Raw genomic sequence first — 14,264 nt, forward strand, 5'->3', positions numbered from 1 at the left:
TGTGATTAGCTGCTTGCATCCACAAGTCAACAGCTAGTTTTGGGTCGAAAGTCTCTGTTGTCATCTTAGACAAGTGGATGTAATCAAATAAGTATGTGAACATAACCAATAACCTACCATAGCCAATAACAAATGAATGTAACTTATTTTATTTGTGTTGTTCATTCATATCTTATTTTACCTTAACATTTATTTATGCATTTTTTTTTATCTCTCCAGTTTTAAAGGATATTTTTGGTTACTGTCTTATACATTGGAATTATTTGAAACCTGTTTATCCCAATAATTATAAAGGAGTGCCTTGGAAATATGTGTTTACATAAATTGTGACCAAACCGTTTGAACTTAGACTAAGAGTCCTTACCTCACTGAGCTGTAGTTAACTTATCAGCCTCTCAGTCTGACTGGAGAGGACTCTCCCTCCACATTATTGTAGAAACATCTTCTTCTTATATCCGTTAGAGCAGCTAGCACGGCACCATATTCTAATAACAACAGCGCTGGTACCGGTGCACTATCCCTCTCTCCCTCGCATTTTGGCTGTGAGCTGCGGGCGCCAGATAAGCCAACATCCCCCATTTTCATCACTTACAGCGTCCATCGTACAGGGCAAATGAAACATGTAACAGGGGTGAAAAGGGTGTTACATTTACTTAATTATGAATATTGTTACATCAAGGCCGAAAATTAGGATGAGCCCCAACGGTCAAAATGTTTTTTTCCCTCCCAGAACTGCCAGCGCAGTGACTCCACAGATCTGGCGCCCTAGGCGAACATCTAGCCAGTGCTACGGGCCGGCCCTGAGTTCATATCATGGTTCATATGCAACTCGCAAATATCTTTCTTTCTCTCTCTTCTCTCTCGCTCTTCTCTCTCTCTCATCTCTCCTCTATTTTCTCTTCTCCCTTCTCTCTCTCCCTCTCTCAATGTTGGTACGCAAATGCGCTTTGTTTCAAATGAACCGGTGCTCTTTTTTTGCACCAGTTATGTGCAGCCCTGCTTATAGGCCTACATCTGTTTCCTGTTTCCTCACTGATGGCAAAAAAAGTCCGACATTATACGATTTAAAATAAAAACAATAATCGTGGCTTGATATTGAGTAAGAAAATGTTTTTATGAACCCCACAGCTTCCGGTCTTCCAAGACCCGACCGGACAAAAATACGTGGTGCAGGCACGAAACACAGTACCAATAGAAATACATTGCTTTTAAAATCGTTCTGTGTGACACAAAAAAAAGGTGAAAATCTTGTTGGTGAACACGAATCAATAGATTAAATGTCGTGACTATAACACGAAATGCCGTGTGACTGGGTTGAAATATAACATGTCTTGTCTCAGAATACACTTCACAAAAACAAAAATGTCTAACTAGGTTAAAAGACCTATGGTTACAAACCACAAAAAACACATTCCAAGAACAACAATATTTTTAAGAGACACACGGCTAACGTTGCGGGTTTAGCTTATAGCTGGGGTTAGCTAATCATAGCTGGGTTACATTAGCTCAACATAGCTAACATTAGCTAGTGTAACCCAGTCAGTAGGCAGCATTCAGCTAGCTGACTATACAATATGAGAAAGTATTCTAAAGTGAAACAATAGCCTAAGTATATTACAAAGTGTTTTATGAGTTGTTAACTTATTTATATACATTTTAGTGATTATGAATACTATTATATTCTATACTGTTACTTTGTCTCAAAAAGAATACAGATGTGGAAATATGTCAGCATTCAATCAATGTTAAGTAACACAATTCGGAGATTTATGCAAATTAGTGATAGGCTGATTATATCCCTTAACGCCTCATGATGTAATGTTATTTTTCTATTAGACTGACAGCTTGTCAACTCGTTGGGATACACTTCGTCACACCCAGGGCCGGTTTTTGGCATAGGCAACTATAGGCAGTCGCCTAGGGCGCAAGATCTGGGGGGGGCGCTGCGCTGGCAGCTCTGGGAGGGGAAACATTTTTTTTGACCGTTGGTGCTCATCCTAATTTTTGGCCTTGATGTAACAACATTAATAATTAAGGAAAGGTAACACCCTTTTCACCCCGGTTACACTTTTTATTTGCCCTGTACGATGGGCACTGTAAGTGATGAAAGTGGGGGATGTTGGCTTATCTGGCGCCCGCAGCTCACAGCCAAAGTGCGAGTGAGCTCGGGAGCGAGGTACCGGCGCTGTTGTTATTAGCATCTGGTGCTAGCTGCGCTAACGGATAGAAGAAGAAGATGTTTCTACAACAAAGATGGAGGGGAGCTCTTTCTTGACAGACTGAGAGGCTGATAACTACAGCTCAGTGAGGTAAAAGACTCTCTCAGTGTTTAGATAGTTAACTTTAGTCTAAGTTATCTCAGTGGGTCTCAAACGTTTTGATCACAATTTATGTAAACACATATTTCCAAGTTACTCCTTTATAATTATTGGGATAAACAGGTTTCAAATCATTTCAATGTGTAGGAGAGTAAACCAAACATATTGTTTAAAACTGGAGAGATAAAAAGCTAATTACTAAATAAATGTTAACTAGGTAAAATAAGATATGAATGAACAACAAAAAATGTCAGCTAAAATCTCGCCTAGGGCATCAAATTGGCTAGAACCGGGCCCTGGTCACACCCCATTTACTGTACATTAACAACTTCAGGTTCAGTGTGTGCTACAGGCGTCAGTCAAGGCATCCCTACTGATGTGACGTGACGTGACTGAATTGTCTTGAAATGTTTCTTTGTTACAGAGGATCCCTCATTTAATCTTCTTCCACATTCTCATTTGAACTTGCTTTTATTCTCAGCTCTCCAACAGAAAAGTCAGCCTACATTTTCAAGACTTCGACAGATCGTTCCTCAAAGCTTTGTCAATAATCAAACCTGAAATACCACCTGAGATTTCAGCTTTGACAGAAGCCTTGTCTTCGGATGGAGAACATAAATCAGGTAATGTGCAGCCTTTCTACAGTAGCTGTGGCCCTGTGGTTTCATCATCCAGGCTGTTCAACATTTAATATGATGGTCCATCACATGAAAGTCCTTGCCTCAGTCTGATTTGAATCAAACCACTCCTGATGCCTTACACTCTCCTGACTCACTTAATATCTTTGTCAAAAGCAGAGCCCATCAGGGACCAGGATGAACTTCGCGATACGGTTAATTAGCTACAAAAGTGAACAAATGCTTGCTGACAATGAGGATGTCTCATCTCATCCAATCTGACAGGCCTCAGTTAAAGTGCAGAAGCAACAGTATGGGCTTATAATAAAGTGCACACCTGCTACCACAAGACACATATTAACTCTTATAAGTGAGTAGTATCTTTTTCTCTCACCATCTCATGATGCCTTTCACTCCAAAACATATGCATTCACAGCTTCAACAACAAATTACTTTCTTGTAAAACAAATCCTTATCATAAATCAGAGTCACAACAAGGCATCCTATAGATTTCCCCCAAAAATGTTGATGCTGCCACACTGCACTCAATGGCCTCAAATTCCGCTTACTCACTGATATTTCTGAACATAAAAGTGAAATACAAACATGATCTTATATAGCAGCTTGCACTCCCTCCAGACGGACTAAACTCACAGCAATAACTGAACCTCTTCACTGTACCAGACAGTTTGAACAACCTCACTTACTAAAGTCTTCAGATTTCAATATGGAGCTCTTGTACTGCATTAAGTTCTGCAGACATAGAGAAATCGCTCTAATCTGTTATGTAATGCAACTTCAGGTTAATGTGCAGGTTCAAGCATTGACATCTGAGTGTTTTTGACCCGTTTTCAGTGGGTGAGGATGAGAGCTAGTGAATTACATACATATTCGAGATTTTCAGATAAAAACCTACATTAAAGTCTGGAAATAGGTTCAACCTTTCATCTGTTTGAAGTTCATTAAACCTATAGGCAACACCTACTGAAGTGTTACTGTAAGTCCACTTACCTCCCTCTCATTGGAAATGTGCAATATACTGTATGTGTGACGTATAATTGTCTATTACGACCCTGTGCTGAAACAATGGACGGGACCATGCTGATCTAGCAAGCTTCTGGCTATCATCGCTCACCGGCCACTAGCAAACCGACTTTAGACTGTAGATGGAATGACTCATGAATGAGTATTTTGGTTATTTTTGGTCTTCGTACATTTTGGATCCATACACCAAGCCAGCAGAGGCTGAGGCTCAGTGGGAGTGCCCTAATGATCGAAATTGAGTTGTAAATAAAACCTAGCTCTGCCGCAACAAATCAAATGCGCTCATTACTTGTTCATGGGCTCAGGGGTTACATCGAGAGTCTGAATGAGAGCCATGAGCGGTGGTTCTCAGAAGTTAACCTAACTTTAATACAACAACACAGGCGGAAGCAAGGTTTTGGATAGATTCCCTATTGCAAACAGAGTAACTCCCTTCCCTTTTGAATAATTCAGAAGAAACAATTCCTTCGCAAAGTAAGCATTGGGGTCATTGGTCAAAGCCACTTTGGTATTTGTTTACTATATGAATCCTGTTACACTCAGGGAAACTTTGCGAAAGCAGGCGGTGGACTACGCAGAACAAGGCCAACATTCAAGAAGGTGAGAAACAAACTCTGTAAGACTCCTAAAATCCTGTTTCAAATGACAGAGCATCAAAAACAGGAGGACATCACTCTAGATCTGCTCATTACTTGTAACATTTCAAAGATGTTAGACTTACCAGGTATCCGGCACACTGTTTCTGAGCTCCACTCTCGATCCTCGGAAACTGACAGGACTAATAACCACCAAGACATCCTGTCCTTTTGGTTTACATTTTATTAGACAAGACAATGATCTGTAAAACATGTACAATAGGTTTCCCAAAAAGCATACAAAATGATAATCGATCTGTGATACACAAAATAAATGAAAGAAAATCGATCAACACCCAAAAATATATGATTACATCTCCAGAGTGTGTGTGTGTGATTTTTTTAGCATTGTCATCCTGGATGTCAAACTCATCATGTGTTGGTGTGTTTTCCCCCTTTCATCATCTGTACTACATGTCATGTGAGAATTGAAAAGCTAAAAATAACATAAAGAAGGCACGTCTGGCTCCGTGATGAAAAGCTGTGATGACAATGGATGAAAGAGAGAGATGGGAGAGAGGGGGGAAATAAAAAAAACGAGGGCAAATGAGGGAGGGGATCGAATTCAGACCGAACAGCATCATTGAGGACATTCACAGCTTGTGTTCCTGGCATCGAACCCATAACGGGGGACGGAGTAAAGCACCTTGGCCAGAATGCAACACTGCATCTGTTACAGATGGGATGGACCCGGGGCCTTGTTTTAACTGCTAATGCATCTGAAATCACTGCAGTTCTCCCACACCACCATCTTAAACAAATACCGCCTGTAAACTCACTCGGAGTTAATACTTCTTTGTAATTTCCGTTTAGTTGGCAGCTTCATGACTTAATTCCTGCCAAAGTCAAGATTGTAATTCAAGATATCTCCAAATGACGCATCTCTATCAAACGTAAGGCTCTGGGTAAAACTGAACGATCCCTCACATGAGACGGAGGAGCTGAAACTCGATACTGAATGCTTGCTGAGTCATTGGTCTCTGTTTTAATGGTTCCCAATGATTGTCTTTTTCTCTATGCTCAATCTATCAACAGCAGCCCGCTGGCAAACACATTAGACACATTAATCCACAAAAGAATAAATATTCAATAATTTCAGGGAATTCATTTGCAAACAAAAGAGCAAAGCCATCACATTTAATTCCACTTTTCACAGGATTTGTTCTCTAACAGGGATTTTCATACATGATTGTCTGACACTGCACCGTATAAGGGAGTCGGAAAGACATTCACGTGTCATGAGCTCAGACTCGTCTCACAAAACTGGGAACAGTATATCTTCCTTTGGTCCATGCAGCATGCAGACATTCCCTTTTAAAATCTCAGAAACCAAAAAAAACTGAAATAAAGAAACTTTTCCACCGTTAGCCATCATAGAAGTCCCTACTTATCCTGCATCTGTCCTGAACCAAATATTGCAACTAAACCAACCAAAGAATATCCAGTTAGCATCTAACATGAAGTTACTGTGTAGCATGAAGGGGTGCTTCTATAATGACAAAAATATAAACAAACAAGGAAAACTTCTCCACCAAAGCTAGCCACGATTGGATATTAACTGATGATTGTCATACGTCAGAAAAAATTAAATATTGCATTTTGTGCCGACCTGGTAAAACGGGAAAGCTGTGATAAGAAATGTCTACTTTTTCATGTCGGAATCTTTTTAGACTGTCAACATTTCCTTCCTCTTATCATATCATTCTATTAATCTGGTTTTATGTCTCAGTTTGTGTCTTTCCACCTGTGTACATCTTTAATATCTTTCATACAAATGCAGTGTACCTGACCATGTGCTTTTTTGGGTGATTTTTACTAGTGCGGTTAACCTCGTCACAAATGTATCCTGAGGTTACATGAGATACATTTGTTGTTTGTCTCAAGGTCTTTAGTAAGAACTCGAGAGGAGACGAATGATTGCACCTCTACGTGAGATTCCGATTCCATGCTGACTGTATTTTCAGAACAGCGCTAAAAACAAAAACATGAAGCCTGCAGAGACAAGACCAAAAAAAAAAGCCCCCGCTCTCACAACATATATTGGACTTGTGCTCGTGGTGTGCGTAAATTTGACAGATGCATTGGGACGGAGATTAAAAAAACAAAACAGCTTTTCACATTTTTTGACATTCAAAATGTTTGTACAAATGGAGAAGATTATTCTGCAAACAGCCTTGGGAAAGTGTTTCAACGAGCCACCGATCATGCCATGCAGATTATTATGAACAAGGAGTAAAATCCACACCATTTCATTTGATTTTTTTCATATATTCAAATAAAAAGTTTTAGTATTAAGTGACAACCTCAAAGTATACCCGTGAAAAGTAAAATAGTAATATACACTTTGTTTTTTTAAATCGCTCAATTTGACATTTAACAAACTTCCATTCCCCTGTACAGAGGCACTGATAACACCTACACTTGTTTATTTTTTTGTATGTGTACACATTTCACCAACAATATATTATTCATCAATATTATTTACACAGTTTGTTCATCATTTGGTACCATATGACATCTATGAATACCACATTTAGTTTCAGCCCGGCACAGCTGTTGCTCACCTTTTTCTCTTTTTTTGAGGACAAAATGCAGAATGCAAATTTTCTACATCAGTGAAATGTTCTGCATATATCAGTGTGTGACCATTTTAAATCGTCTAAAATGGCTGTAATGGCAGTACTTTGTCTAATACATGCTGAGCATTTTCACACTCAAATTACATTCCTATAACGTTTTCTCAGCCTTATTACTGTGATTTATTAGAGGACTGAATACAAACATTGGTGTTTTGTGTGTGTGTGTGTGTGTGTGTGTGTGTGTGTGTGTGTGTGTGTGTGTGTGCGTAAACCCTGTGGTGTGTGTGGTCAGCTGTAAACTGTCTTTCATCTGCCCAAGACAAACAGCCTTACCAACTCTTGCAAATATGAATCATGGAATCTTAATCATGTAATGTTGCCAGGTTACAGAGCTTCAAAAATATGTCACTTCCCCTTCGTTAACACTAACGAGCCGCCCTGCGCTCCGGGGACAGACAAGGCTCTTTGACAACATAATAAAGTGGAATGTTTCTTCATTGGACTGTAGCCTTGGCAAGAGTGGGAAAGGCTTATGTTTCGTTTTTCTTGATTATTGTAAAGTTGAAAAATAACTGAAATACTTTCAAACATCTTGAGATATTAATTGAAGCTGCTTGGAGAGCCAGAACTAATTGGGAGCAAATGTAAACCCAATCAACAGTTGATTAAGAGTACTTTAAAACAATTAAAAGATGGTATCTCCTTTTCTGTAGTACAAGCCTGATGTTTTATCTTCATCATGAGAGGAAAATATGTTTAAATCACTTTCCCCAGCTGTAAACAGAAAAGCCCAGAAGTGGTAGCTTCACTTAAAAACATTAATTTTGCAATGGGGACAGTGTATGTTCATAGCACAGCATGTTGCATATAATATTTCATACTGAATTTCCTTGAAAGCTGTTCTCTCGCATTTTTTTGGCTGAAATTCAGATTGGCAAGCATCACACAGGCAGAGAGAGATGTGTTAATTAGCTGAGGGGAGTGTTCCAGTTCACTTACATTGCAACATCTCTCAACCGCATAATTAACATATTGTCAAAGACCACCTCATCACATGCTCTGCACAAATGATTTCAATGGCTACCTGGCTTGTCAGATATCATGAACTACACTGTGTGTGCAGCCTAAATAGCTTTGAAAATGTTGATACTTTGTACTTTAACCAGATATTTGAAAAGTATTTTTTCCCCCTTGCTAACATTACTATTTCTCAGTTGGCTTCACCAGAAAGGAAAACATTGTTAAACACTTTTTTAATGGAAGATGCAAAACACCCATACAGTAACACCCTCTAAATATGCCCAGCAAAGAAAAACAATTAAAAATCACCTCATGTAGGATAAAACGTAACATTCTTGAATATTAGATGATATTTTTAATGTGGAAACCAAAGTGCACGCCTTTGCTTTTCATGCAAATGTAGGTGACCTGGAACTTGCCCATTCGCCTGTGATGAGGTGCTGTGGTTGCCACAGTTACACATACATGGCGGGAGATACGAAGCTCTCGCCGCGAGAGATGTTGGCAGCCGGTTGGTCGTGATTGAAGTCGTTCCCACGGAAACCGTCGTTGGCGTGGTCTTTGAGCTCGTTGACCTTGTCATATTTGACCGAGTCGTCCAGGACCTTGGGGGCCCCGCCGTTCAGGGCCCCGCCGGACTCCTCGTCAAGGTTCTGAAAGACGTCACAAATTATATTATTTTAAATATAAATTGAATAAATCAACTCAGAATCAAATAACTGTAGTATTTAAGGGTTGGGATATTTGGTTTTGTGATGGTAATATAAGATGTTAAGCAAAAATATGCAATAGAAAGAAAAAATAAATCACATGAAGACTTATATAGATATATACATGACAGTATCAAAACTCCTTTAAATACCAGAAGAATTATAGGATATTAAGGATAGTGCAAAGGACTTAAAAGTTACATAACAAGCCTTATATGAATATAATTGAGTCCCTGCAACACAGTGTCTATCTGTCGAAACAGATTTGGAGGCATCTGTGACAGAAAGTGAGTAAAGACATGCTTTAGTGTTGGTGCAGTGGGAGCTACCGTGACAGGCTCCCCCCCTGTGGTCTCGTAGTAAACCTCTGGGCGGAGGGGGAAGGTCTCTGTGGCCGTGGGAGGCTCCGACGGCTTGTTCAGCTGCATGCACAGAAAGCACATCAGCACAGGAAAGAGAACCACTCAGAAACAATGCAATACACAGGAGAGGAGAAGAATTGCAAAGTTTACGTTAACTACATAAGAGAGCTGTGGACTAGAGTCTTAGAGGCCTCCAAAGACCGATGCATGCGGTTCATTTAATGTGATGCACTGTAAAAAGTACATCCTGGCTTTCCAGTGTCCTGAACAAAGCACAACTTATTTAAATTCTGGGAGTCAAGTGAACACATTTATAAAGTTGTTCCTGTTGTTAGAATATTGCCTTTTTTTGTTTTTTATATTTTAACCCATGGCATCTGTGGGTAATTTGTCAAAGCCAACTGTTTTATATCCACATAAATGATGATATTTCATGAAAAATCTCATTGTATAATTATTTTTTAAAAAGCACAATATCAAGGTTATTTGATCAGTAATGTTGTTTTTTATTTTCTTTGTGTCGCCCTGTTCTCCATGCATCCTCTAAGATATGTTTTCATTTGTTGTCTTCTTTAACATTAGAGAAAGAGTCTTAGATATTTGCTGTTGTTGCCTTACCATAACTACAGACAGGAAGACAGAAGTGAAGCCCGCTCTGTCACAACAGTTTATTATCGTTTGAATATAATTTATAGCGACATTGAATTCAGAAAAACTCCCCTCAGACAGCTTTGAAGGTAAAAATGTTGAATGTTTGTTTATTTGAGAGACCTCATGACTTGCAGTTTTCTTCTTTCTTTTGAAATGCTTGATTTGGATTTAGAAAACACCCGAAATAAGTAAGCATTTATTTTAATCACGATCCACAGATGGTGCCTTTCAAGACCGTTAGTAGATGTCTAATAAACATTCACTCTTGAACCCCTTGAACCCTGTCCAAATAGGCATTCAGACATCTTTATACAGCTAATCAACATTAAATTGCAGAGTTTGAGCCTCATTACATAATGTGTTAGGAAGACAACACAATGTGATGGAATGAGGGGGAGGAGAGGAGGGCTCTAATGGAGCTCTTTACAAACCCAGCTAATTATTTCGACACACTTAAGCCAACTCAGATCTCCAATCAATAGCCATTAGCCCCATTATGGCTGCCCAAATGGACTGTGTGTGTGTTTGTGAGTGTGGAATATAATCGCAGTGACAATAAAGATTGATTTGAGTTCATGTCAGCCACTCACCATCTCTGTCGAGCTGCCTGCCTTCACAGGGGGAGGGGGCTTGTGCTTGGGGGGGGCCCTGATAGGAGAAAAGACAAAAATAATGTGGTATTGATCGCTGCTTCGTTAGGACGTCAGATTTCATTTGTATAAAAACAAAGAAACAAGTTGAGAGCACGGATATAGAAAGCATTGGAATATTGAGCTCCAAAGACATCCCATTGGGGTGAAATTCAATACAGACTGTATTTATGAATCCTTCAAGTGGTGAGTTTTGTGTGTGGTTTAAAAGTTTTTGCACTTGAAGTAGGAAGCTGTGATTGAATTGTGGAGTTATATTTGTACTGAAAGAGAAATCTGTATTTAGAGTAATAAATGAAAACGCTTTTATGTGCCCACCGTGACAAGTTGCTAGTTGAACTGGAGACATTGAATGAACAATGTGCATCACTTTACACCAGCTCTGGGATTCATGAAAAAGCCTCATGTATTATGTAACAAAATAACAGTGCAGCTGTTCTTATCGAATCAACCCCTACCAACTTTAGTTTTATGAGTCAGGAAAGAATGCATAAGAAAGGGGGTGGAGTTGCTATTTTGTTCAATGATTCCATTCAATGCAGGAAGACATCTTATGGGAACTTTGCTTCTTTTGAATATGTGGCCCTTCAGCTGAAATGCTCCTCTCGAGCTCTGTTCCTAAATATCTATAGACCACCCAAATACTGTGCAAGCTTTTTTGATGACTTTACTGAACTGCTGTCTATAGTGTGTATTGACTTTGACCGTCTAGTCATTGTTGGTGATTTTAACATCCATGTTGACAACCCCCAGGACAGAGGGGCTAAAGAACTGTTTTGTGTTCTTGATAGCTATGGACGGACTCAGCATGTGACGGAGCCCACGCACAATAAGGGGCACACTCTGGACTTAATTATCTCAAAGGGTCTGAATATCTCTAAGGTTGTGGTGACTGATGTTGCACTCTTTGATCATTCGTGTGTGTTCTTTGAGAGCTCTATTTCTGTTCACAAAAATGTTCAAAAAGAGGTAACCACAAAGCGATATTTAACTGAAAATACTAGGGAAATGTTTACTCAGAATGTTTCTTCCACACTTGCCCCTGCTAACATCTCAGTAAATGAGCTAGTAGATCATTTTAATTCAAAAATTAAAAATGTTATAGATGCCATTGCTCCAATTAAGGTAAAGGAAGTGACTGGAAAGAAAATATCTCCATGGAGAAAGGCCATGACCGTGAGAGCAGAAAAAAGAGAGTGTCGAAAAGCTGAACGTAGGTGGCGAAAAACAAATCTCCAGGTTGACTTTGAAATCTATCAAGAGAGACTTGGCCTTTATAATTTGGAATTGAAAAACGCACGACAGTCTTTCTTCTCTGACATCATTACCAAAAACAAAAACAATGCACGTGCCTTGTTTGCTACCGTCGACAGACTAACTAACCCTCCAGTGTCAGTAGCCTCTGAATTTCTATCCACCAGGGCCTGCAATGATTTTGCCTCCTTCTTCACTGACAACATTCAGAAAATCAGACAAGCAGTCAGTGCCTCTGCATCAGGTACAGCAAATGTGTTGTCCCTATGTCCACCTAATATCAATTCAAACACCATGACACAATTCCATCAGATTAATGATAAAAACCTAGAGGACATTATTCAACTTCTGAAATCCTCCTCCTGCTGCCTTGATATTATTCCAACAGGATTTTTCAAAGATGTTTTTCGTTGCATGGCCTCAGATCTACTTCATATAGTAAACAAATCTCTTCACTCAGGACCTTCGGAAACAGTTCTAAATTGGTTTGAATCCTACTTGAAGGACAGAAACAACTTTGTTTCTATAGGTAAATACACATTGACAAATATGACATGTGGGGTACCTCAAGGCTCCATCTCGGGGCCTCTTCTCTTTAACATCTACATGCTACCACTGACTCAGATAATGAAAAACAACAAAATAAGTTATCATAGCTATGCGGATGACACACAAATGTACGTAAAAATTTCACCAGGAGACTATGCTCCAATTCAAACACTGAGTAAGTGCATTGAACAAATCAATGACTGGATGTGTCAGAACTTTCTCCAATTAAACAAAGATAAAACTGAGGTAATGGTTTTTGGAGCCAAGGCAGAATGTATAAAAGTCAGCGCTGAGCTTCAGCCTGCAATGTTCAAAACAACAGATAAAGCCAGAAATCTAGGTGTAGTCATGGACTCTGACCTGAGTTTCAACAGTCACATTAAAACAGTTACTAAATCAGCCTACTATTACCTAAAGAACATATCTAGGATTAAAAGACTAATGTCACAGCAGGATTTGGAAAAACTTGTCCATGCTTTTATCTTCAGTAGACTGGACTACTGTAATGGTGTCTTTGCAGGTCTCACTAAAAAATATATTAGAAAGCTGCAGCTAATTCAGAACGCTGCTGCTCGAGTCCTCACTAACACTAAGAAAGTGGATCACATCACTCCTGTTCTGAAGTCCTTACACTGGCTTCCTGTGTGTCAAAGAATAGATTTCAAAAATACTGCTGCTGGTTTATAAAGCTTTGAATGGTTTAGGCCCAAAATACATTTCTGACCTCCTGCTAAATTATGAACCATCCAGATCTCTCAGGTCTTCAGGGACGGGTCAGTTTTCTGTCCCCAGAGTCAGAACTAAACATGGTAAAGCAGCGTTCAGTTATTATGCTCCAAATATCTGGAACAAACTCCCAGAAACCTGCAGGTCCGCTGCAACTCTGACTACTTTTAAATCCAGACTAAAGACTTTTCTTTTTGCCGCTGCTTTTAATTATTCACATCTTAAACTGCACTGTGTAGTGCCGTGAAAAGAGAGTCGGAGGCGGTGTATTAAGAATGGAGTTCCAATCTTTATTATCCATTACTTTCAGAGAGGTTAACACATGCACTGCTCTGCCTGATGAGCTAGCAGGAATGGCAGCTAAAGCTACAGGTGTTCCCCACTAAAGGGTCCGTGTGGTAACACAATAAGCAAGGTGAATTATGTCCAATAACGTGTCACCACACAAACCCCCCAGAATTCACACATAAACAAAATCAGCATGGCGGGGAGGAACGACACGCCGACCCCCCGACTCCTGAGCACGGGAGTCGGAAAAGTGACTCCCGCCTGTGCGGCCCCCGGAAGGGGAGGGACCGGAACAACAGGTCTTCAATCCGTGACAGGGGGCGGCCCCGTCGCGGGGGGCGGCCCCGTCGCGGAGGTCGAGCCAGCACCACAGGCTGGTCCAAGTCCAGGTGAGCAGCCTTCACCCAGTCCACCGAGACGTGCTCGGCCTTGCCACCCAGGTCGACCACCAGGTGCTTGTCCCCGTGCTCCAAGACCCAGAAAGGCCCATCATAAGGGGGCTGCAGGGGGCCTCTGTGCGCATCGTGCCGGATGAACACGTGCTCCGCCGAGCGGAGCTCTGCGGGAACTTGGGACACCTGAGTACCGTGCTGAGTAGTAGGGATCGGAGCAAAGGCCTCAGCGACGTCACGCAGGAAAGCCCGCTGGGCCGACGCCGACCAGGGAGCCGATGCATTTGGGAGGAAATCCCCCGGAACTCTCAGCGGCTGACCGTAGACCATCTCCGCTGTAGAACACTGCAGATCTTCCTTAGGTGCGGTCCTCAGGCCCAGCATCACCCAGGGCAGCTTGTCGACCCAGTTACCGTCCGTAAGGCCGGCCTTGAGGGCCGCCTTCATGGAGCGATGAAAGCGCTCGCAG

The 14,264-nt window shown here is 40.7% G+C and overlaps 1 protein-coding gene across 1 annotated transcript in view; it reads right to left on the reverse strand.

Annotated features, from left to right (window-relative positions):
- Nucleotides 1–4,783: 4,783 nt before the first annotated feature.
- The window catches only part of pvrl2l (PVR cell adhesion molecule related 2 like), a 365,603-nt gene continuing 356,122 nt past the window's right edge, over nt 4,784–14,264 (reverse strand). Inside the window, exons 8-10 of the mRNA XM_034201644.1 lie at nt 10,527–10,584; nt 9,253–9,345; nt 4,784–8,866 (exon numbers count right to left, since the gene is read on the reverse strand). Of these exons, the coding sequence (XP_034057535.1) occupies nt 8,669–8,866; nt 9,253–9,345; nt 10,527–10,584 (349 nt within the window). The 3' untranslated portion in view covers nt 4,784–8,668. The remainder of the gene's footprint in view (nt 8,867–9,252; nt 9,346–10,526; nt 10,585–14,264) is intronic.

Source organism: Gymnodraco acuticeps, unplaced genomic scaffold (genome assembly GCF_902827175.1).
Source record: "Gymnodraco acuticeps unplaced genomic scaffold, fGymAcu1.1, whole genome shotgun sequence".
Classification (NCBI taxonomy): Eukaryota; Metazoa; Chordata; class Actinopteri; order Perciformes; family Bathydraconidae; genus Gymnodraco; species Gymnodraco acuticeps.